This window comes from Leuciscus leuciscus, assembly GCF_965113295.1.
Source record: "Leuciscus leuciscus genome assembly, chromosome: 12".
In the NCBI taxonomy this organism is placed as follows: Eukaryota; Metazoa; Chordata; class Actinopteri; order Cypriniformes; family Leuciscidae; genus Leuciscus; species Leuciscus leuciscus.
Genome location: NC_138736.1, coordinates 7,384,671 through 7,410,887, shown reverse-complemented (window position 1 = coordinate 7,410,887; position 26,217 = coordinate 7,384,671). Strand labels below are relative to the sequence as shown.

Below are 26,217 nucleotides of genomic sequence, written 5' to 3'. Positions count from 1 at the left end.
ATATTTTAGTATTATTTATGTACTATTCTAGCATTTATTAATATTTAGAATTAGCTTTTGTTTTTATACTTTTTTTTGAGTTTTCATTTGAGTTTTTAGTCATTTTTACTCGTTTTTTAAAATATATTTCTATTTAACTTTTAATTTAATTTTTATTTCAGTTTTAGTAATTTTAGTACTTGCACTTGTTTTAAGTTAGTTGCCAAGGCAAACATTCTAATAGTTAGTCAACTGAAAGTACTGAAATAATTAAATTTCTCATTTACTGAAAATAATTTTTAACAGTTTTAATTTCAGTGAACAATATCAACAGTATATCGTGTCACAATATATAACAATACAAAAATGCTTAATGATTCTGGTTCCTTTCTGTTTTTTGCTTTTTCATTTTGTCATATAAACAACCAGTCTAAGTACAACATCAGAGCTTTAAGTACAACATAACACAGTAAGCTGGAACTGTATGCATTTGATTCAGTAAAAATAAATAATTCACAGTCATTCATTAACGGAACCGAACGTCATGAACAAACTATTCCGTTATTTAATAAAAGAATGGAATGGTTCCTAGTGTAATCTGCTGTTAGTTTTAGATCGAATGCATTTATTTAGGAAAACATTGTTTACAGCACAAAACCCAGAAGTCAGAGTAATGAAAACACTCTCATAGCACTTCTGTCCCATCACTATGTTTCAATTGGAAAGACTCTTAAAACTTGGTCTAGTGCAAACCAGACGGAAATAAATAATTGGAGACTAGTCTGTCATGTGCTTTTAGCTGTGTATTTTGCTTTAGGAAAAAAAAAAAAAAATTGCTTTGTTTTTTTTCCTTTATATCATGTTGTGTTATGACAGTTCTTGTGATAGGTCTATGTTTTGGGAACCCTGTGAGAGATACAACTCCCTTAGTTTTAGGAATAGGTTTCTCTCCAGAAGTTAAACAGTTTTGCTTGAAGGATGTGGATTCTGTAACAGGATGTATTGTAGCCACTTTGCACATGTCTATTTTCACACCGGTGCACCTGGCAGAAGCGCTCACATTATTCCTTTGTACAGATGGATAATTGCTAAATTAATTCAGGTTAAGTATTTTGCTCAAGGTTAAAACATGTTTCTCCCTCATTCCTCAGACTATAAGCATTGCTCCCTTGCTTCCTGTCTTAAGTTTCAGCTCGCCTTCAAGGAGGATTGTATTGTCACAATAAGCCTGTGATGCATGTGACCCTAGGCTGTGTTGCAACATAGTCTCTGGCCTCAGGTGGTGTGCCTGCAGGTTTACAAGGTTGTTTTTTTTTGTCGCTAAATTGTTTCAACTTGTCTTGGATTGAGTCTCACACCTTGTCCTAACTACACGGTATCTTTTCCACGTTAATCAGAGTTTTTGTCCTAACCAGCCGTGACGGCGACACGCAACGAGTATCAGTGTCAGTGTCAGTGTCAGTGGTGGGGGTGGCGCAATGGATAAGACACATGCCTTCGGTGTGAGAGACCCGGGTTCGAATCCACTGTGAGACACCAATGTGTCCCTGAGCAAGACACTTAACCCCTAGTTGCTCCAGAGGCGTGCGACCTCTGACATATATAGCAATTGTAAGTCGCTTTGGATAAAAGCGTCAGCTAAATGAATAAATGTAAATGTAAATGTAAAATGTGTCAAAAATTAAAGTAAAAACTGAGGGTATCCAACCATCTGTGCATCACCTGAAGTTAATGTTTAATCGAGTGGTTCAGGAGGACAATTATCCAAAACACTGAATGAAGTTCACTTCTTAATGTCTAAAAATACTCAGATTTAAAGTCTTAGAGTTGCCCAGGCAATGTTGAAACTTGAATCCAATAGTAAATTAATGTATACTATAGGACCTGAAAACCATATCGCCATTGTGCTGTTTAGAAATGTTCTTAACCCCCATATTGCTTAAGGGGTGATAAAAAAAAAAAAGTATCTGCTTATGGAATGGGAGCCTGAGAATGTAATATTTTATAATGAACAATGGAGAAGTATGTAATGTGTTTAATAGCTACATGCCAGAGCAGTGAAAAAGCTTTTGACTTTCATTGACTATTGAAACAAAACATTTCAAGCACTGCTGAATAAAACTGATTTATTAAGCAAATTCAAGCCTTTGTTCTTAAAAAGGTGCCCTACTGAATCACATTGGTTTCATCCCCAATACAAAACCAGCTTCACAGAGTTAAACAAGTATTAAATTAGAATGTTATCTGGTTTGATAGAACCTTGATTTTTTTTTTTTTTTTACTTGCATGTTTCATTTTATTTCTTTTCACTCACCTCTTAATGAGGAAATGATTTATTCCACGCATTGCTGGTTATGAAAATGATTGTATTGTTTTATGAAAGAGAGAGTGCTGGTTTTCAAAAGGCTTTTTTCAGTAGCTCTGAATCAATTTGGCTGATTTACATCAAGGCAGCTGCCATTCGTAGCTCTTACCTCATATCCCCCCACTCTTTCTCATCTGCCAAGTCTTTTTGGTTCTAATTGGCCCTATTCATTCATTCCCGTGCCCCCCGACTTGGTTCTGTTGTTCCTGTCTGTGGTCCTGCTTTGCATGCTGACATGGCAAATATTTGATATATTGAATAAATCTTCTTCATCCGGGATGAAAAATATTAGCATTTAGGGAAGAAACGGAGTGAATATAATTGAAATACATCGCTGCGCTGAACGTCTCCTCATTAATCATTTGACAAAGACAAAGAGTCAAAGGACTTCATCTTAAAGGAATCTTCTGGGTTCAATTAGAACTTAAAAATGAACTTAGAAATGAACAGTAACAGTTGCATGAGTAATGCAATAACTTGAATGCACTGTTTATAGCCACAAGTATAACACAGCCACAATTTCATTGTTTTCTACTGGTTTGCCTACTGTTTAACATTTTAGACTTTACCGCTTAAATAATACACATTTTTCTTGACGAAAATACTACTTTTAGTCAACAAGGATGGATTACGTTGATTAAAAGTGTGACAGAAAATACATTAACATTTTTACATTTAAATTTTTACATTTACATTGTTACATAAAGGCTATTTATGGTTTAATTTAAATCATCATATTTCACAATATTACACATTCAATGCAGCCTTTGTGAGCATAACTCTTTTTAAAACCCCTTCGGAGACTGGTTCCTTTCAGTTCTGTTGTAGGTGCCTTATAGTAATTGTATTTTTAGCTTAAAACAAAGTCTTTTTCAATCGTCATGCAACAAATGGTTTAATTTTTTTCATTGGAAAACAGTTGTTAGAATTCTGCCATATCTGGCCATTAGTTGTTAGTTGCACATTAATAATTTAATATAGTAATCTCCTGTTATGAAAGATTGGTGCTCAGACAACTATCTACATGATCATGAGTTACTCTGACCTTTGTGAAAATACTGTATATCATGATCGCTGCATGAAATCATTTGCTTGAAGTCAGAACTGTAATGAAGTTATTCTGTTCCTTTTGGCTATTAGAGATGCAAATAAAGCAACTCAGTTATTTTATAGCCTGCAGATAAATGATTGCATTCACCATCATTGTTTGAACATTGTGAGTGAAATTTAACACCTAACGAATAAATTGTTGGAGAACACACACACTGTGCATAATGCCAGCACGCTTTGCCTCATTGTCTGATTGCAGTCATACTCTGATGTACACATACACACATCAGCCTAGCTTGTTAACTCTTTCTGAACTCATCCCGAACCTTCCTCCATTGAATCTTAAAAGTGTTCCTCTTGATTGTCACCACCCTTCCCCAGGTCGCTCTTTAACTGCCAAGCTCGTCATTTCTGACAAGGATAATCTTCTCCTCAGGGATTATGATGCTCTCCCATAGTCATCACTTTTTTCCAGCTTAGCTCATATTAGCCAGCACCCTGTGGCTTAGCAGGTCCAGCTTTGTATCTGAGTTCAAAAGGAACATCGGAGATTTGCTTGACGGTTCAGCAGTAAGTCAGTTAAACCAGCAAACTGATCATCGCAAGCTCCAGCCCTATGGTTCAAAGCCTAGTCAGTAATACGCACCCAACTGTTGCCAGCAGTGTTCCCATAATACCTTTCTTTAAGAAAATAAACGTCGGGCTGGGCTTCGTAATGGTACCCATTACCGCATGGTTCAAAATGACTGCAAGATGAGGGTATGAAAAGCCTCTTATTTGATTCTACTGGTGAGTGATGCTGTGTGCTCTTCATGTGTGCTTCAGTTACAGCTATGGTCACGCAATTTGTGTTTCCTCTTGGATAAAGTGACCTGAATGATTCTGGCAAACATAAATTGTCAAGCTCAACATATCTTACCTTACACAATCAGCACAAAATTGCACACCTTAATGTATCCCTTCAGCTTTCTTATATTAAAGCTATTATGCAAAATTCACTTTAACATGGTTTTTGAACATAAATGTGCGTCAGTAGTGTGTGCACAACCACCCTATAATGGTAAAAATCCACTCACTCCTCTTTTTTTGAATCCCCGTAAATCATAAGCAGTGTCTCAGTACAAGCCGTTTGCAGTTTCTATGCAATGTGATGTCACATTGTACAGGCCCCGCCCACGACTGCTGATGGACTGCTCATTAGCATAGATCCCGCCCTGAGTGAGCTGTACACAGTCTGCCATGTTTATCTCCTCGCCAACAGCAGCATTCAAGTAAGAAATGTATTCTTATTAAAGCTACTAAAGTTAATTTAATCAAGAGCAGTGAGTGATTTTCTTTTTTTCTTTAGTTGTTTGATTCATATTAACAGCATATCAATAGGTACTGTATATATTATGCGGCTTTCACTTTAAAATACAGATCTAATATACACATGCTATTTCTTTACTTGCTGTTTACGTTCACAGACATAACCGACTGTTAATGTGAACTTTGTTTGACGTAAAATTGTGTGTATTTGACAGTTTAAGTGCAATAAGACATGAAAGATAACTTAGTTTAATACTCAGGGGATGGACTGTCTGACATCCAGCTCTCTGTGCGCGTTTTTCGGGTGTGTGCGCTCAGAAAACCATAAATCAGAAGTTTAGACTGATATGGCTTCAAAATGCATGCTAATAAACTTTCATGATGATGATGATGATGAACTGCAATGTCACGTGAGCGTGACCGCGATAGAGATGATAATCAAACCCAAACAGATGTTTTAGTTTTTGGCAGCATATCGGAGGCGCGAGCTGTACAGGCTCCGCCCTCTTCTGGAAGGCGGGACGTGGAGCAGTAGCTCATTTGCATATAAAGATACATACACAAAAACAGCATTTTTATCCTTCAACTCAAAAATGGGCATTTACAACATGGCATAATAAATGAACTGGGGGGCATTTTGAGCTGAAACTTCACAGACACATTCTGAGAACAACTGAGACTTATATTACATCTTCTAAAAAGGGGCATAATAAGTCCCCTTTAATGTCTACAATTCCCGTGTTCTACACAATATCATGTTTATCACCACAAACCTAGAAGTGGTAGTAGTTTAGCCTGCTGGTTAGGGCTCAGAGAGAAGCCATGCTTAAGCATTCTCTGCACACTCTGCTGTTTGGGTCTTTTGTGGTGAGTATGTAAAGGATCTGAACTTTTATTTGATTGTCTCTCTCTCCATTTCTCCTGCGCCCGGGGGCCGGTTTGCTGTATTAGGAACAGGAACGTTATCTCTAGTGTTGAGAAGGAGCTGATTGCCGTCCTTATTGGTGGCATGGAGCACGTTTGCTGAGTGTAATAGGCGTCATGGTAACCTGATCAGCACAGTAATTGTCTTTGCAACCCGAGGAAATTAAGGTGACAGCATTAAAATGCTTTCATTGGTCCAATACTTCCATCTTTATGGACTTGTGATGCTACAATTCGATCAAATGGCCTTATTTTTTATCTTTGTGGGAAAAAGTATAGCAACAAAACCATTCTGTGCTCTAGATGTCTTTGTTCTTTTGACACTCTGCCAGGCACAACTGTAACATCATGCAGCTCAGCACTAAGGATATTTTCTGCTGTAGTTCAGATTTGTAATTGTCCTGGCAACATATTCACATATTCATTCAAAATTGATGCACTTCTTGATGGAAATGAATGTTGTGATGTTATTTACATCAAGAGGTGCATCTTTTTTGGTCAAGATCTTGTATTGACAATGCAAGAGTCCAGCACTCTGTAAAGTCTCCTCCAGCACATCGCAAATACTTTCAATGATTTAAGGTCTGGACTCAGAGGAACCAGTTCATGTATGAAAATGATTCTTCATGCTCCTTCCCAACCATTCTTTCACAATTTGAGCCTGATGAATCTTGACATTGTCATCCTGGATTATGGCCATGATGTGTCTTCCTACATGGTTGTTTAAGAAGTGAAAAGCTACACACTCTATCAATTAGGGTTAGAAGAATTGTTGTCAAACATATATAACATGCTAGACATATAATAATCACATTTGCATTTGCCCTTTTAAATCCAAACAGTGATTTCTTTTTTCTTTTTTTGGGCTGGGCAGTGTATGTAAGTGTATGCATTTGTGTCTGTGTGTAGTGTACACCATTTTTGAAAATAATATAAATATATCATATTTCTCAGATAATTTAGTATGTTGTTTGATTGTGAATGGGTTATAATATAAGAACTTACTGAGCAGTCAGTAATACTCAACATTTACTCAACATTCATTTGATTTTTCTTGTTCCCTCAGGTTGCTATGGTGTTGATGGTGAAAGTGACTCTATCATGAGCTCGGCCTCAGAGAACTCAACAGAACCGTGGTTCTGTGACGCTTGCAAGAATGGCGTTACACCCAGCTGTGAACTCTGTCCCAGTCAGGACGGCATCTTCAAAGAAACTGATGCGGGGAGGTGCGTTTTAACCGATGCGTGGTCTGATATTACATTTTATCATCATTAGTAGATTAATTAAAGGCACTGCCATCCCCGTCACACCTTTTACTTCTTTAATTGTTGTTCATTCGTTGAAAGTTTTGTGGCATTCTCTGAGCAAAGATTCTGAAAAGATGCTAAATAAGTGAAATACTTGAAGAGGGACAGGTTTGTGAAGGAGAGAAAAGGTGGTGGATTTGGCTAGGAGGGAGGGAGGGAGGGTTAGGGCTATGAGAGAGAGGGAGAGGAAGAGAAAGAGAGAGGCATCTGAAGCGTGAAGACTCAAGCCACGTTATCACTGATAGTGCTCCTCAGCCCGCCTGCACCCAAATTTACTACTTCACTAGAGCATGAAAAACACAGCAAATTAAAGTGTGGAGCGTTCGCTCACCAGAGATGGATATCTTTATATTGGACTTCGGATTCTCCTTCCTAAAGTCTGCATTTGAAATTTTGTCACACCAAATGGTCAAGTTAGAGTACATTTGAACCTTCAGCTGAGTATTTTCTCCTCTGAAGAGCTTAAGGGTAGAGCAGTTATTCAGGGAATAGCCTAGCGAATAGTAGTCCATTAACTAGATGCTGCTTTGTTCTTCTAATAGTGGACATCTGGATCATTACTATCTTGATTTGTTATTCAGCACATGAAGTGAATAAGAACCTGTCCTTATACTATTATAATTGTGTAATTTAGATATTACAGATGAAAACTCAACTTTATTTTGTTCTGCTGAAGGTGGGTGCACGTGGTGTGTGCCCTTTATGTTCCAGGCGTCGCATTTGGAGATATTGACAAGCTGAGGCCAGTAACACTCACAGAGATGAACTACTCAAAGTATGGGGCAAAGGCAAGTATCAGAAGTTATTAATGACACACAGCTACAAAAAAAATATGATCATTAGCTCAAAAACAGGTTGTTAATACTGGTAAGCCGATATTAACACTAATCAACCAAATTTGACCCAAACGTTGACTTAAAGAATTTCTTTCTTATGCTGCAGCAAAATTCTTCATACAGTGAAATTATAAATTGTTATACTACTTTTACACAAAAAGTTTGGGGTGGGTAAGATTTTTTTTCTCAATGAAAGATGTCTCTTATGCTCACCAAAGCTGCATTTATTTGATCAAAAATACAGTAAAACTGGAAAGTTAATTTGTAAAAATATTGTGATATATTAATATATATATACATGCATATATACATGCATATATATATACATATATACACTCACCTAAAGGATTATTAGGAACACCTGTTCAATTTCTCATTAATGCAATTATCTAATCAACCAATCACATGGCAGTTGCTTCAATGCATTTAGGGGTGTGGTCCTGGTCAAGACAATCTCCTGAACTCCAAACTGAATGTCAGAATGGGAAAGAAAGGTGATTTAAGCAATTTTGAGCGTGGCATGGTTGTTGGTGCCAGACGGGCCGGTCTGAGTATTTCACAATCTGCTCAGTTACTGGGATTTTCACGCACAACCATTTCTAGGGTTTACAAAGAATGGTGTGAAAAGGGAAAAACATCCAGTATGCAGCAGTCCTGTGGGCGAAAATGCCTTGTTGATGCTAGAGGTCAGAGGAGAATGGGCCGACTGATTCAAGCTGATAGAAGAGCAACTTTGACTGAAATAACCACTCGTTACAACCGAGGTATGCAGCAAAGTATTTGTGAAGCCACAACACGCACAACCTTGAGGCGGATGGGCTACAACAGCAGAAGACCCCACTGGGTACCACTCATCTCCACTACAAATAGGAAAAAGAGGCTACAATTTGCACAAGCTCACCAAAATTGGACAGTTGAAGACTGGAAAAATGTTGCCTGGTCTGATGAGTCTCGATTTCTGTTGAGACATTCAGATGGTAGAGTCAGAATTTGGCGTAAACAGAATGAGAACATGGATCCATCATGCCTTGTTACCACTGTGCAGGCTGGTGGTGGTGCTGTAATGGTGTGGGGGATGTTTTCTTGGCACACTTTAGGCCCCTTAGTGCCAATTGGGCATCGTTTAAATGCCACGGCCTACCTGAGCATTGTTTCTGACCATGTCCATCCCTTTATGACCACCATGTACCCATCCTCTGAAGGCTACTTCCAGCAGGATAATGCACCATGTCACAAAGCTCGAATCATTTCAAATTGGTTTCTTGAACATGACAATGAGTTCACTGTACTAAAATGGCCCCCACAGTCACCAGATCTCAACCCAATAGAGCATCTTTGGGATGTGGTGGAACGGGAGCTTCGTGCCCTGGATGTGCATCCCACAAATCTCCATCAACTGCAAGATGCTATCCTATCAATATGGGCCAACATTTCTTTTTTTTCTTTTATTATTTATTTAGCTTTTCATAAACAGGGGCCAACATTTCTAAAGAATGCTTTCAGCACCTTGTTGAATCAATGCCACGTAGAATTAAGGCAGTTCTGAAGGTGAAAGGGGGTCAAACACAGTATTAGTATGGTGTTCCTAATAATCCTTTAGGTGAGTGTATATATATACATATATATACACACACATACATTTTATTATATTAAATAGAAAACAGTTCATTTGGTAAGTCTGAATTTTCAGTTATTACTCCAGTCTAAAGTGTCACATCATCCTTCAGAAATCATTCTAATATGCAGATTTGCTGCTCAAGAATCATTTCTGATTATTATCAATGTTGAAAATGGAAAAACATATATACATCATATAAACAAACTTTTTTAGATGTGATTAATCAATTTGACAGAATCGATATATCATTTTAATCTTCCTTACTCGTAGTTTTTGAATGGTAAATGTTTATTTGGTATATTATTTATGGATGTAAGATGAATATCAGCTGATGACACTCATTAAAATAGTTGATAAATTGGTGCATCCTAGATATTGTTAAAACTATAACAATTGCATGCTTGCACATTGCTGCTGCTTGCACATTGCATGACATCTATTAATACTGAATCATGAAAACACTTTTTTTTTAGTAACAAAAAATAAATTTTCTGATAAATTATGTGAAATGCTGACTCTCTTCTGTGAGCAAAGGGCGTCTTTCATTTCCTTCCCAAGAATTTCTGTCGACTGTAGACATTTTGACATTTACTCTATCTGACATTATTTTATGTGTCAGTAAGTCAGAAGAGGTTCCTTTTACTGGGAAGCAAATTACTTTAGAAGCACTTGAACGGCTTTCTTTAATGGTTTGTGCTGTACATGTGAAAAGAAATTACTCCTAGAGAAAGGCTATTATTATTTTAATTTTGAACTCCAGTAATTGGAGAAAGTCAAATGGGCTTTTAGAGCCTCGTTGTCCACTTTATCTTAAATATAGAACTATACAGTAAATGAATGTGGGATTGTTATAATGGTGTTTAAAGATTTTTATTTTTTCATATCAAAGCTCTGTTACACAATCAGCTAGCGCTTTACCTTTCTTGACTTTGCAAAAACAGAAATATTCCCAAGTCATTAGTATGAAAGTGATAAGACCTGAAGTCAGCAAATGCTAGAAAGTTTTTTTTTTAATGCCATGTTTTTCAAGTATGTCATAGTTTTGTCACAACGGCCTGGTTGGGTTGATGGTTTGCAGGAGTGCAGTTTGTGTGAGGACGCACGCTTTGCTCGCACAGGCGTTTGCATCAGCTGTGATGCTGGAATGTGCCGCTCATTCTTCCACGTTACGTGTGCTCAACGGGAAGGGCTGCTGTCTGAAGCTGCTGCAGAAGAGGTTAGTGTGTTATGTGGTCAGCCACTTTAATCTCCATTTAAAGGGTTAGTTCACTCAAAAATGAAAATTCTGTCAGTAATTACTCACCCTCATGTTGTTCCAACTGCGTAAGACCTTCGTTCATCTTCGGAACACAAATTAAGATATTTTTTATGAAATCTGAGAGCTGATCACTTCTCCATAGGATGCTAGGTGGCCCAAACTTGCTGGCCCAGAAAAGTTATTAAAGAGATCGTTAATATAGTCCAAGTGACTACAGTGGCTCAATCTTAAGTATATCAAGCGACGAGAATACTTTTTGTGCGCAAAAACAAACAAAAATAACGACTTTATTCCACTATTCATTTCCTTCTCTCTGGGCCTCGTAGTGTTTTTGCGCAGCGCGTCTGTGTTACACGTCACCACGTAGGCTCACTATTGGCCGACGCTGGTCACGTGTGTGATGCGTGATGACGTGTAACACAGACGCGCAGCGCAAAAACACTACGAGGCCCAGAGAGAAGGAAATTAATAGTGGAATAAAGTCGTTATTTTTGTTTGTTTTTGCGCACAATAAGTATTCTCGTCGCTTGATATACTTAAGATTGAGCCACTGTAGTCACTTGGACTATATTAACGATCTCTTTAATAACTTTTCTGGGCCAGCAAGTTTGGGCCACCTAGCATCCTATGGAGAAGTGATCAGCTCTCAGACTTCATCAAAAATATCTTAATTTGTGTTCCGAAGATGAACGAAGGTCTTACGCGGTTGGAACAACATGAGGGTGAGTAATTACTGACAGAATTTTCATTTTTGGGTGAACTAACCCTTTAATTGATGTTTATTTTCTACAACTTTTTCCACTGTCACAGTCTTGTGATGACAGCTTTGTAAGGTTTTCTTTTCTTTTTACACTCTCCAGCCTGTCAACCTCTTGTAATCAGGCTTGTAAGCTAATTCTTTCAGTCTTTTCCTTTTCTTTTCTTTTTTTCTCACCAAAAAAAAAACCTATTCTGCGTGTCCTTAAATCCATTTCAAAAAGCAAATAGCTTTTACCCACATTTATTTCAAAACCTGTTGGGCTGACGGACTTTTGTGGAGTACAAAGGTATCCTGGCCACTCTTTGTACTATAATGAAAGTGGATGATTACAGGGTAACCAAGCTCTAAAAGTACAAAAAGCACCATGAAAATATCATAAAAGTAGTCCATGTGACTTATATATGGTACAGGTGCTATTTTCCAACCCTTCTGAAGCCATTTGATTGCTTAATTATGTAGCAGATTCATGAACAAATCATTCTTTTGAGCATGATCTTTTCAGTGAAATGAATGATTAATTCATGAATCTGACGAATTCGGTTCTCAAGTTTGACTCGATTAGCAGTGGTTAATAGAGGTTACTGGAGAGGAATATTATCAGTGAATAACTTAAATGCCAGTTTGTCACACAAAACTGAATGCTAAAAATGTGAAGTATAGGATGCAAATCATGGAATATTATTATTATTATTATGATACTTTTATGATGCTTTTGTATCCTTTTCGAAGCTTGAAAGCTCTAGTTACGAATGCATAATCAAAAAATAAATACATTTCTTCTCTTTTATTCCACGGAACAAAGTCATACGACATTGTGTGAACTTTTAAATGGACTATCCCTTATTCTCTAGATTCTGATTCTCTGTGAACACGCATATTACACATGCATGTTTGAACTTCAAATGCATGAGTTTATCAAATAGATACACATAAGCATAGGAAGAGGGCTCAGAGCACAAGGCCAGCCAGTCGAACAAATTCCCAGCCCGTGGTCACAGACCATCAGCCTCATGGCTCAAATATTCAGTCCATATTGGAGAAGCACATGATGGTGGCGTTCAGTGCAGATAAACACTGACGAAAAGTGCCTACTCACTGCAATCCACTTAATCCAGTCAGCTGTGCAAAGGGCCTCATATCAACAGGTGAGTGGGCTGATAGCATCCAGCGAGACACCTTAAGCCTAAACGATTCCGTGGTTGACGGGGAAATGGCTGTGCTTCCATCTGCCCTCGAGGGAGGGGTTGAAATGCTATGCGTGTGACGAGGAGATGTAACCAGGGAGGAGAAACTTGCTGCTGACGTCTCTGCTGCAGAGATTTGAAACTGCTGAAACAGGTTGACATTGTTCTAAGGTTCCCTCCTTTTCTGAAAAAGGCTGTTTCTGAGAAAGGCAGTCCACTTCCATTCCTGGAAAAATCCTGCCAGCCTTACATCAGTCATTGTCTTGCCCCTCGGCTTCAGCTCCCTCATTCTCTGCAAAATGTACTCGTCCTTTAAAAGAGAGGGGAATTTTTACAGGCCTTTTGTGACCAGCTATTTATCACGGCTATCGGAGAATGCACAGACACTGGTGGTCTATAAAAACGTGGAGTGCTGGGCGTCATTATCACAACAGCAAGAATGCGTCAGCCTGTAATTCAGAAGATACTACCATTTCCTCCATAATCAAATTGTACGTTAAAATGATCAGGTGTGTGAGCACACAAGCACTCAAAATAAAACCTGCAGGAATTGTCTAAGTTAAGATGATGAAAAATCTTAAAATAACCTGAATGGAATAACTCAGATTGTGTTCTCAAAGACATAAACCCTTCCCTCAGATTCCTCCAAGTTGTGTGCATTTTAAGAAGTAGATTAAAAATAGTTTTGCACCACAGCCGAGACGTCACTCTAGACATCAGCAGATTATTTTATAATACTCTGACTTTGACATCTGCATTTGTTTTAATCAATCGTCAGTAAAATGACATTTGAGGGCTGATCAAGTTGCGGACAACGTACAACAGAGGCAGGCATTATGCAAATGTATTTTCTAGTGACAGAACCGTCACACAGTAGGATTCGAAATACAAACGACTCGTTTAGGCGGTTCAGAGTCGATTCTTTATTTATCGTGCACTTTCAACTTTACAACTTTGCAGACCTTTTACATTCACAAACAGATATGTTACACACTGCATGAAAGGGAATATTCGAAAAACCACAATAGGGGCACTTTAAACAAAAATACAATACTAATAATACCATATTAGTTTACATCAACCAGGTTAGAGTGAATAAGCTAAAGTTCATCGTCCCTCCCAGACTAAAAGTATTGTTATTAAGTAACAAGAAAATATGATGAACAAGTACCTCATTAATGATTATTTAATTTATTCGCAACGTCCGCTACCATTCAAAAGTTTGGAGAGATATTTTCCATGTTTTCTAAGATTATGCTCACCAAGGCAGCAAAAACAGTAATGTGAGATGATATTAAAATGTAAAATAACTTTTTTTTTTTTTTTATGTAATTTATTCCTGTGATGGCAACTGGATTTTCAGCAGCCATTACTGTAGTCTTCAGTGTCACATGATCCTTCATAAGTCATTCTAATATGCAGATTCAACAAGTTCAATAGAACAACATTGATTTGAAATAGAAATCTTATCTTATTTTATAACGTTATACATTTTTTACTTTCACTTTTGATGCATTTAATGTATCCTTGCTATAAAAATGTATTCCTCAAACAATACACTCAAAACTGTTTAACTGTACGGTATGCATCATGCAGTATGAAAATGCATTAATATGATATTACACAGATTATATTATACGCCAGGCTTACCACATAAAACTTTCACACAATAAAGGGCCAAACACCTGGTCACTTCATGCTTTTCTGAAAAGACCAGGTGTAAATGCCTTACGATTTAAATCCGATCACTCAAACCACTTCAGGAGGAGGTTTGAAATGCATCTGGTTGTTGAAGCCACATATGCAAATGTTATTCCTCCCAAAATTGTAAAAACAATTAAATGTGTGAGAATGTGTTATAGGCTACTGGAACACGCATCGCATTCACCACACATATGAATTGCCGAGTATCTCTTCAGCAAGCCGACATGCAATCTGCTGCAAATTTAAAAAGTCTGCATCGGATCCTGAAGCTTAAAACTCAGTCATCTTCATTAAAAGTAGTGAAACTAAATTATCGTACCATTGGTGATGCTGCTCTCTCTCCTATTGCGGTCTTTGATCTTAAAATTAGCTGATAAGTAAAATACAGTGCAGATGTTGCTTTCGTCGGAGTTGTGGACTTCAAGTTCGGATTTAGATTACTTTTGTGGAGACACATTTTTGTGGCCGAGTGTAAATGGAACAGTTTTATCAAATCAGATAACTATCCGGTCAGTAAAAATGCATGAAGTGACCAGGTGTAAACAGCCCCAAAATGTAACGTCGTCTTGTTTTACAGTGGCTGTGTATACACATCATCCAATCAGAATCTTGAATCACTTAGATACAGTGATTAACTGTCACGCAAGCGTATCAGATGTTTCATAATCTTATCAACACACAAACATGGTTGCTACATGTGTTTTGTTTTCAGAATTATTAATGAGAAGTTGTCGTTCATCACTGACTTTTCTTTTTCTTGTTTTATCAAGCTAAGGTTCAAGATTTAAGCTCTCTTGGGTCTGTATCTACACTAGTCATGATCCATTTTCACCCACAGGACATTGCAGATCCCTTCTTTGCATACTGCAAGCAGCACGCAGACCGCTTTGACAGGAAATGGAAAAGGAAGAACTACCTGGCCCTGCAGTCTTATTGCAAAGTGTCTTTGCAGGAAAGAGAGAAGCAACTCACACCTGAAGCTCAGGTCAGATTTACCGCTCAGGTCAGATTTACCATCTGGACACATTCTTCCACACGTGAGACAGTCTTGTGAATGATCAATCATAATTTATTTTAAATGTCCATGATTTCCTGACCTCTAGGCTCGAATAACCACTCGGCTCCAGCAGTACAGAGCGAAAGCAGAGCTGTCTCGAAACACTCGACCGCAGGCGTGGGTCCCCCGAGAGAAGCTTCCCCGACCGCTCACCTCTAGTGCATCAGCCATTCGTAAGCTGATGCGTAAAGCCGAGCTCATGGGTATCAGCACAGACATCTTCCCCGTGGACACATCTGATACCAGCGCAAGCGTAGATGGACGGCGTAAACATAAGCAGCCTGCCCTCACGGCAGACTTTGTTAACTACTACCTAGGTTAGTGGTTTTGGTTTCTCATTTGCTAATTCAAATGATTAAAAGTCCTCCTGTAGTCAATAATTTCATCCCTTAACACTCATGTTTGATCATCTAAATGACATTTTTTCAAGTTTTATGCCTTAAAATAGCTTGAATCTAACTCTACACCCTTTCCTCATTTAGTATACGCAGTTCTATGAATATGCAAATTAGCCCTGCTTCCACTCACTCACACCAGCTCAGAGATCCACTCGTTGACGATCACACGTTGAACTGATTGGTTACAGGGTAGTTTGTGACGTCAGAAACATCAGCAATTTCAAAACGCGTTTTGGATTCTGTTTTTGGTTCACTGCAGTTTTAAGGAGAAAATACTCAGCAATGTTGTTGACTTTGCACATGTTTTTTCTTAAATCTTATTAAAAACACCACATAGACACATAAACGACATTTAAAAGCTTGATTTTCACTACAGGGGGACTTTAAGTAGAAATAACTCATCAGGCCTATGACCTATTTTTCGAGAAACGGCATTTCTCAATCTGCTTTTTTCTTTTTAATGGATGGAACAAGCATTGATGCATTTGTAGCATGTAGCTTACTGTCCCTAACACACTTGAATCTGTCTGCAGAACCGTAGGCGGTATCAGACAGTGAGCGCAAGACATGCATCCCGCTCTGTAGCCTTGTAGCTAGGCACTTGCCCTCCAAATGAGTGATGTTAAGAGCAGATGTGTGGAGTAACCTTGGGCACACACTCCATTAGGTTCCAGCAGGAGGCCTATCCTCTATAAGTGCACTTTCTCTCCCTCTTTTTTCCCCCCAACGTTCCTCTTTTTTTCATGCTTTCTCCCTCAATCTCCTTTTGATATAGTTTTTCCTGTACTCTGATAGAAATCTCAGTATCGATTTGTTTGTCTTTTGGTATTCAGAGCGGAACATGAGGATGATTCAGATCCAGGACAACATCGTGGAGCAGAAGAACCTCAAAGACAAGCTGGAGAGTGAGCAGGAGAAGCTGCACATGGAGTATGATAAGGTCTGCCTATTGTTGACACTCCAGGCTCTCGCTAGCATCTGTTTTGTATATTAGCGCTTGTCTTGTTTGGGCTATTGGTGCTTAAGAAGAGGCAAGCACACCATGAAATAATGACGCACCGCTGGAATATTATCCCAAGAGCGTAACTCCTGAACAGCTACTAAATAATGCCAATTATGCTCCAGTCTTTCAATTTACTATGCAACTGTGAAATCTCCTTTTAAGCTACTTTGTTCCAGACCAACTGCAGAGAGAAATAAAAAAGCAGATCCTGCTAAGATCCTGTATAACACAAGGTCATGTTTGTTAACAGAACATTTGATGACAAAAACTGGTAGTGAATAACATTTTTGTTAACTGAAATAAAAATTTAGCAAAAGACCGATTTCTCTAAAACAAAACAAAATGAACGAGCCATTTTAATCGTTTTTGGTTAATAACACTGGTTGGTAAGCAATAAAATAAAAAATAAAAAAAATTAGGAAAAAAGCCTGTAAAACAGCCAACTACTCTTTTTCCAAAATCCAATCAAATAATCAAAATATATTTATGAACAATTAAACTAAAACGAAACAAAATCCAAACTCGTGAATTTTATTTAAAACCCCTGGTATGGTATAACAGCAGCTAACGTTCTGTGCTGCTTTATTTATTCGCCACCGACCCTCAATCCTTCTAAACATGATCTCTTGAAGCAGATTTGGGTAGATGGTGTTTTCTCATTTGTCCCAATGAGGAGTAGAATGAAAGCGAGAAGTTGGAGTTAATGTGGCGTCTAGTCTTTCTGTGCCACATGTATTAAGCGGTATTAATGGAGTGTGTGTTGTTAATTATGGCACTCAACATGCATTAGCACGATGCCGGCCTTGGAGAGAGATCCTGAGGAAATCAACATCTGTGGAAAGCTGACTGCTTATTCACAAAAGTTGTCTAAAGCAGTGGTCTGAGTCATCTTAAAATTGTGTCTAATAATCCTGAATTATATAGTATGTTACATAGTTTTTTGCTTTTAGTTTGATTTGTCGGGTTTGATATTTTTGACATAACTGCTTAACGTTTGCATCACCAACAAGAGAATATTAGTGTTAGCGTATGGTGTTTATTATCACTGTATGTAGGTGATGACTTCAAGATTCATTATAATAACAGGTATGAGTTTTTATATAAAAGTAATGGTATATCTAAATATATTATTATTTGTGAAAAAATTATATATAAAAAAAAAACATTACCATGTGTTTTTTTGCATAATCTTTTTTTTTTCTTTTCTTGGAACTGGACATAGATGCATTTCTTTATTCTGTGGAGCACCAGATGTTTTTAAGAATGTTTGGACCCCAGTGTTCTTTAAAATAAGTTTGATGACAGAAAAAAAAATGATGACAGAATTTGTATTTCAGAGTGAAATGGTGCCCAAAGACAGACATGTAGGGGCCACTCTATAGACCTTATGTAGCCCCGCCCCTTTTCAGTGCTACGCTCGTTGTCTTTTGACTTCCGCTCTGTATTTTCACAGCGATTTTGCGTGTTTATTAATGAACGGCTCGTTTTAAAATCTTCCCGGTCGACTGACATTTGTTTAGTCATCTGCTTTAAACATTACAGTCCTCATGATAACTTTCGTTAACTTTACATTAAGTAAATCCACTTCAAAAGCGAATTAGTCCTGGACAGCAATGCCATAGAAATATACAGAGCGACCGCAAAACGGAAGTTAAAAGACAATATTCTAAAGATGGCGGCGCCCTCATTTCTCTGGCGCATAAGGTCTATACAGGCTTAAACTTTAGCTGCTTTTCCACCATCGGCCAAAGCAGTTCTAAGAACATGGAACGGTTACAATTATATTTCCACTTGAGCTTGGTTCGGACCAACACGGTTACAAACCGCTCTCGGTCCGGAATACTCAGCACAGTGTAACCGCGCTGAACTGTGCTGGTAGAGTGCGTGTAGTGACATCGCCACTTACGATTGGTCACTTGTCTTTTGCCTGCCTACTAGTTTCTCTGTAGCTGGCCAAGCATGCTATTTGATTAATTTAAACAAGTTAATAATAAAATTAAAAGAAATATCTGATCATCCTCCATAACACGGCCGCTATTTACATCTCATACCGTCTGTAAACTATCGTGTTACTAAGGCATCGACTGACGCATTTGTATTACATTCCAAAGAGCTCCGTTATCAGCCCCACATTAAAAAAATTTTACTGGCTGGACCGGATCGGCACAGAATGGAACCGTTAAGTTATGAGAATGGTTTGGCTCGGTGGTGGAAAAACAGCTTTTTTTATTAATTGATTTTTTGTAAAAAAAAAAAAAAAAAATTCAATTAATGAAATGTAACTATATAAATAGTTGCATTATTATGTTTTGGACCCCGCCGTGCCATCAGTATTAATCTGGAGTGTGTGTTGGAGAGGAGACGGTTTTAAATGTTAGCTCAAGCTTCCCCACGTAGAGACTCATCTTCACAGAAAGCGGAGATAAGGGTGGCTCTCTTTAGTTTCGTTTCACATACCCATAATAACTTCACCTCTCCACTGTTTCCTCTCATCATCGTCTTTATCAAACGCCTGCCTGACGCTTATCTACTGTCTGGAGCTGAGAGTGGCCCCTACACGGCGAAATGCCACAGCGGTGCGTGTGTGTGCGAGAAAGAGAAATGTAGACGCAGGAAGTGTAATGGAATATTTCATGGTGTGCTGGGCTCTGAATCTGTTAAAAGTAGAAAATGGTATTTTTTTGTGTGAGGGTGTTTTGATGGGTAGCGTTTGTTGCTTGCCTGAAATCAACCTGTTTTTTTTTTTTTTTTTTACGCACTAAAAACGTGTTTGTGTATTAGTCATTCAGATGTTCACAGGTTTGTGTACGCCTTTGGATTTGTACACGTTAGTCCGTGCGTGTGCGCTAACAGACAGAGCTGGCCAACTTGTCCTTGTCTTATCTTATCTCCCGCCTTGCTGCGGTTTTATCTGCCACAGCTGTGCGAGTCTCTGGAGGACCTGCAGAATGTCAATGGCCAGCTGAGGACCGAGGGCCAAGCCATATGGAGCATGATGGGGGGGATCCTTGGACAGGTACGGCTTACCTTCAACCGCCTCATTCTTTCTCTCCCCTGTCCATCTTCATTCCGTCTCTCTCCGCCCCATCCCATCCTTGATCCAGCTGTACGCCTCATCTATCACAGCTCCAGTGAGCTTACATCCCGCCCTGATACAAACTGCGTGCTTCAAGTGCTCTGATCAGGCTGGGATGCTTTAAAGGGCCCATATTTTACACTTTCATAGCCTTTTTTTCCCCCCAAATACTATTTTTAATGTTATTCAAGGTGTCTTACAACATTCAAAGTATTTTTTCCATAAACATTTTCCATATTGATGAACATTATCATCAAAAGACTAACAAATATAAGCTTTTTATTTTTTTACCTTTATGGTCTCAAATTCATAAAACTATGTTTATATGTTGGCACCTAAAAATAATAATGTAATATTTATATCTTTGTTACAAAATTGGTTTTAAAGGTCTTAATGAACATTTGTTTCCCTTAAAGGGTTAGTTCACCCAAAAATGAAAATTATCCCATTATTTACCCACCCTCGAGCCATCCTAGGTGTATATGACTTTCTTCTTTCAGCCAAACACAATCGGAGTTATATTAAAAAATATCCTGGCTCTTCCAAGCTTTATAATGGGAGTGAGTGTTTGAAGCCAAAAAAGCGCATCCATCCATCACCTGGAGCTTTATGGATTACTTTTATGGTTAATAAAGACCTTCTGAAGCAATGCATTTTTGTAAGAAAAAGATTTATAACTTTATAAACTTTAAAAATAAATCATTGGCTTCCGGTAACGTCCGTACGTGAGTCTAGTTCCGGCGGAAGAATGACCTCTGACCCGACTCATTATGTGTTGATGAACGTGGAAGCGCAGAGATAGATTGAGCAAAACAAAACACTGGTCATGAATTAGAAGACTAAAACAAGATATCTTTAAAGAGAAATGTCGTAGGATTTCGATATAAGAGAAGAGGAGCTTGAGTTTGTTGCCCAGCCCTATTTGTTTGAACCGCAAGAGGCGTCTACTCTCTCCTAAGCTTACGCTACTCCTATATCCTACGTCATACGTCAGGTCAGAGGTCATTCTTCTGCCGGAACTTGACTTTCATACGGCTGTTACCGGAAACTAGTGATTATAGTTTATAAAGTTATAAATATGGATATTTTTCTTACAAAAATGCATCACTTCGCTTTAGAAGGCCTTTATTAACCCCCTGGAGCCGTATGGATTACTTTTTTGATGGATGGATGCGCTTTTTTGGCCTTCAAAATTTAGGATACCAACTCCCATTATAAAGCTTGGAAGAGCCAGGATATTTTTTTATATAATTCAGATTGTTTTTGGCTGAAATAAGAGTCATATACACCTAGGATGGCTTGAGGGTGAGTAAATTATGGGATAAATTTCATATTTGGGTGAAATATCCCTTTAACTGCTATCCTGAAACAACCTGGCTAATACTTTCACTTGAACTACTGGCATAGTGCACACAAAGCATAACTTTTATTGCAGCTTAGTTTCCATAAACGGACATTAATGGCCGTAAATTGTAACATTATATGTCTGCATGGTGAATCACACTCTTTTTTTGAAAGCTATATTGTGCATTACAGCTTAATAACCTCCAGTTAATAAAATGTGAAGTAAATTGAGTCAACATCTCTTTGGCTCATGGACATCTTTCTCAGTTTTGGTCTACAATGCAGACACTTTGGGTGCTCAGACGCAACACGTTGATCTAGCAGTTGGAGCGTATTGTTTGGCAGAATTCGTCTTTGACTTCAAAGTGAAAAGAGTGTAAAGAGAACAGAAATCTTCTCCCTGGATTTTTTGCACCTGGGTAATGAGCTGTGATTGAAAGAAATCTAGATTGTAGGCAGCACCCCACTGGGTAGACAGCGTTGAGGTAATTCTCTTCGCTGTAATGGGCCTCCTGTTTGCGAAATTCTTTCATTTGCGCTAACTGATTGACCTGTCATTGGCCATGCACTCAGCCCTGACTCTGTAGCTAAAAGTCCCCTGCTCACTATGGCAACCACATCACCAAGGTGCGTCGCCATGGGTGACGGTCACTTAATGAGTGCGAAAATGTGAAGGTCTGAAATGTTCCGTAGATCTCTCTTTTTGTCTAAATAACAGTCTGTACTTAGAATGCCATTTAGCAGGATATGCCCTGAAACAAAAGTGTCACTGGCAACAGCAACCGTGAAAGGAATTGTAAGGATTCTGGGTTTTGAAATGTTTGTAAAGTTTGTCGGAAAACTTCAGCCTCTTCGTTGGAGCTAAACGTTGCCCAATGTCATGCAGTGCGTATGTGGAGAATTAGCGTAGACTAGGCTTTCACAGAGTGAAAGGTTGTCAATAAGGAGGTATCGCCAGTCCTCTGTGTTTTGTCATCATTTTAATCACTATGATACACCCAGGAAGAGTGAATTTGATGAGATTGCCTCCCCAGAATGAATATGAAAGTCCACTCTTCCCCTCGATTAACCTAAAACCGTAACAATCAGAACTGCAGCTCACGTCGTTATCTTGCTTCTGATACAACGACAAAACATTTAAAAGGCGTCCATTTGCATGCACCCATGCGCACTTGTTTAAAACTTAATTTGCGTTGAATAACTGGTTACCCAGCTTAGAGAGTGTGTAAGATGGTTAATTAAAAGGATCTCTTAAAATGTCCTCTCGGCAGATAAATGCTGCAATAATGGAGCAAGGAGGTAGAAGGAGGCGAGGAGAGCCGAGTGGTCTGGAAAAGAGTGAGCCAGTGAATCTGCAATGATGGTCATAAATCACATAATTAGAAAACGCACGCCGCTTAAGTAGCAACATCAGTCAAGGCGCCCCGCTCCTTTGTGTCATCTATCTACTACATTTTCGTTCCCTATCAGTCATTGGTGTCTGCACATAACCCTCAAATTATTGATGTTCTCAGGAGAGCGTCTCATCTCTCGTGCCACCTTGGGTGAGGGAGAACTCACACTGGTACACTTCGAAAGGGGGCATGAATGTGTCTTCGGTAGCTTTTCACCTTCGCAAACTTGAGGTCTATTCACACCAAGTATGAATTTGTTCCCGTAAACAATATGACCTTTTATAAATTTAAGTTGAGTCTTAAATATTTTGTTCATTTTATTTGGACAACCTTTTTTTTTTTTTTTTTAAATTGACAAATTCTGCTTTTGGACATAAAAAAGAAAAGAAAAAAGTTTTGTATTATAATACCTTAAAAGGGTTAGTTCACCCTGAAAAGAAAATTCTGATATTAAATACTCACCCTCATGTCGTTCCAAACCCGTATGACTCCTGTTCATGTTCAGAACACAAATGAAGATCTTTTTGATGAAATCTGAGAGCTCTCTGTCCCTCTGTTGACAGCTATGCAACTACCTCTTTGACGCTTCAAAAAGTTCATAGAGAGATTGTAAAAGTAATCCATATGAATTGAGCAGTTTAGTCCAATTTTTCTGAAGAGACACAATCAATGTATATGGTGAACAGATTGAATTTAGGCTTTTATTCACATATAAACATTCATCAACTCAGTTGTGGTAAACGGAAGCTCAAGCATGTTGGCTGGATGTGTGAGAACCAATGAGGTTCATTCTCGTGTGTTGGCCACGACATTTGAGCTTCCACAAGAACCAATGAAGTTAATTCTCGTGTTACGCAGCACATTTGAGCTTTTACAAGAGGTTTGTTCTTGCGCGTCAAGCAGGTTCGGTTGAGCTTCTGTTTATGTTCACTGATCAATATTTATATGTCAATAAAAGCCTAAATTAAATCTGTTCATCATATAAAAGCAAACTTCTTTTCAGAAATGTTTGACTAAACCACTCAATTCTGGATCTCTTCAGTCCTCTCGGCAGATCAATTCTGCAATAATGGAGCGAGGAGGTAGGAGGCGGGTGGGTCTTTGTGAACTTTTTAAAGTGTCAAAGTGGTAGTTGCGTTGCTGTCAATGGAGGGACAGAGAGCTCTCAGGTTTCATTAAAAAGATCTTCATTTGTGTTCCGAACATGAACAGAAGTCTTACGGGTTTGGAAAGCATGAGGGTGAGTCATTAATGACAGAATACAAATTTTTGGGTGAACTATCCCTTTAAATTACAGAAAACTAGTTAACGGTGCTTTCTAACACAATTGATGAAGGAGTTACTGCAAATTTGACATCTTTCTCTTGAATCAACTGACAGCATAATCAATATAGGCAAAACTAAAATATTGTAGTTTTATTCACCACTATAGAAATGTACCCATCTATGACGACTACGCTTTGAAGAACCTTGGAAATGTAAAACGATTCATTGGTGTGCGAAATTATTTGCAATGATTTTATACAACGTGTCCTTTAGTTACATCTTAACGCACGCTTCAACAATATCAAATCGAACTAATAAGAATTAATGATTCATATACAAATCAAACTGATCTGGTTCTTGACATGTAAACAAGCTGTTATTTACGAACGAGTTCTTTCACAGTTTTGGATGTTCTTATTTAAAACCAGTAATTTTTATTTTATTTATTTTTTTACTCTTTTCTTGTTCAGAAGTCAAATATTCCATTCAGATATCTAAACCTTTTCAAAAAATGACAATTTTAGCAGTGGACTTGAAAAAGATTGGTGTAAAATTTTAGTATTTGTGTCCTTCAGTTGCATCTTAATGCATGCTTCAACAATGATAATGAATCTAACAAAAATCTGAATCACAAATCAGGCTGAATGATTCATACACAATTCAAACTGATCTGGTTCTTGATATGATGTGAAGATTAAGCTGTCCATATCTAAACTAGCACGTCAACAAAAATGCACTACTCTATGAATAATATTATGACATTATGACATTTTGTTGTGTTGCTTTATCGGGACGTCAAATATTTCATTCAGATATCTGAACTTTTTCAGAGAATGATAAATTCAGTTTGTGATTTGTGAATTTGAAAACTCAAATGTGAATTCGGTAACAATTCACAGACAATGAAAACATTACTCACTAAGCTATTTAGATGCTGTTCTCTAATTGCTGTTTTAGTCATGTTAAGAAATAGCTTGTTTTTTGTTAAATTAAATATTCGATGTGGACACCATGTGTTCAAACGTCATTGTGGACTCCCCAAGCAGGTCCACCTCTTTTGGAAATTGTGTGAGTTATATGACCCCTCTCAGGGTACCATTGGGATTCTCCACAATCTCAGCAAGTCTGCAAAGTCTGTCTGGCTCCCTCAGCAGATGGCCAACCGCCTGTTCGGGCTGTTCTGTGGGGCTTTTTTTGTGTTTTTTGTTTTGTTTTGTCCTTAGTCAAACACCTTTCTTCTCCAAATAATATTCCCACTGAAATGTGGGATGTGGAGTGAGGGACTGGCCACAGTAATCCAGAATTTGCAGGATGTGAAACCTGGTATCTCCTCGCTCAGCTCTCCGGCCTGTTATAATCCCGGCGGTGCAGTGGAGAGGGACCGTCACCATGGGCACACTGAACTGAGCACGCTCAGATTAGAAAGCCTCTAGAGAGAAGCTGCTCTGTGTTGCTGTGCGACCGGTTCCTACTAGATAATTTTTCTAATTAACCTGGACAGAAAAGATGCAACACAGATGTATAGACAGAAAATAGAAAAACTTTTTTTTTTTTCTTTCTTTCCTGGCCACTGTTCTCTCTCCAAACCCCATCCACACCTCTTCCCTCCATCTTTAGAAGTAACTTTCAAGAGAAACTCTTAATTAAACCGATTTACATTATATTTTTTGTCTTTCATATCTCTACATAAAATGTCTCACCCTAGTGTTGCTTATTTGCTTTGCAGAATGAAAGTAGTCATAGTCACTCTTCAGCTCATGCTTTCTTTCATTTCCCTTTAATAATAAACACACAATTAAATAGTTTTCAGTGTACTGACAGGAATGTCAAGTGACCTTGTTTGGCCAAAAATGCATAAAATAAAAAATGTATTCTTAGTTTTTAAAACAAATATGTTTCCTACTATTAGAGGAGTAGCAGTGCATTGTGTGATACATCATAGGAAGGTTACATATAGGGTTGGGTATTGGTTGGGTTTTATCCGATACCAGTACCTACTCGGTATTTTTGAAACGGTTCTTAAACCGGTACTTAAGAAAACGAAACTGCACACTTTATCAAAAAAAATTATATCTGTGTGTGTTTTCTGATTTTTTTTTTCTGATTTCTGATTAAATTAAAAATTGTGCTGATGTAGCCGAAAACACTTAAGTTAAGATAAAAATGTTGTCTTCTAATATTATTTATATATATTATATATATATTATATATCAATTATATTACATATTATATATTATAGACTTTTACAAAACAGAGAAATATCTGACACTGAGCAGAAATATTTAACACACAAAGTATAGCCTCATATAAATATACTTGATATAGGCTACTTCATACTTGATATGCAAGATTTGCAGTTGGCATTAAAATACTAGACTTACCCGAA

At 38.0% G+C, this 26,217-nt stretch overlaps 1 protein-coding gene across 5 annotated transcripts in view; it reads left to right on the top strand.

The window, feature by feature from the left end:
- Positions 1-26,217, top strand: part of phf14 (PHD finger protein 14) — an 85,768-nt gene that overhangs the window by 14,024 nt on the left and 45,527 nt on the right. For 3 of the 5 annotated variants that reach the window (XM_082187051.1, XM_082187050.1, XM_082187054.1), the window contains exons 5-11: positions 6,693-6,852; positions 7,610-7,721; positions 10,466-10,603; positions 15,132-15,296; positions 15,397-15,667; positions 16,582-16,688; positions 19,672-19,767. In XM_082187051.1, coding sequence (XP_082043177.1) covers positions 6,693-6,852; positions 7,610-7,721; positions 10,466-10,603; positions 15,132-15,296; positions 15,397-15,667; positions 16,582-16,688; positions 19,672-19,767 — 1,049 coding nt within the window. The remainder of the gene's footprint in view (positions 1-6,692; positions 6,853-7,609; positions 7,722-10,465; positions 10,604-15,131; positions 15,297-15,396; positions 15,668-16,581; positions 16,689-19,671; positions 19,768-26,217) is intronic. The other 2 variants (XM_082187053.1, XM_082187052.1) reach the window with 1 other exon arrangement.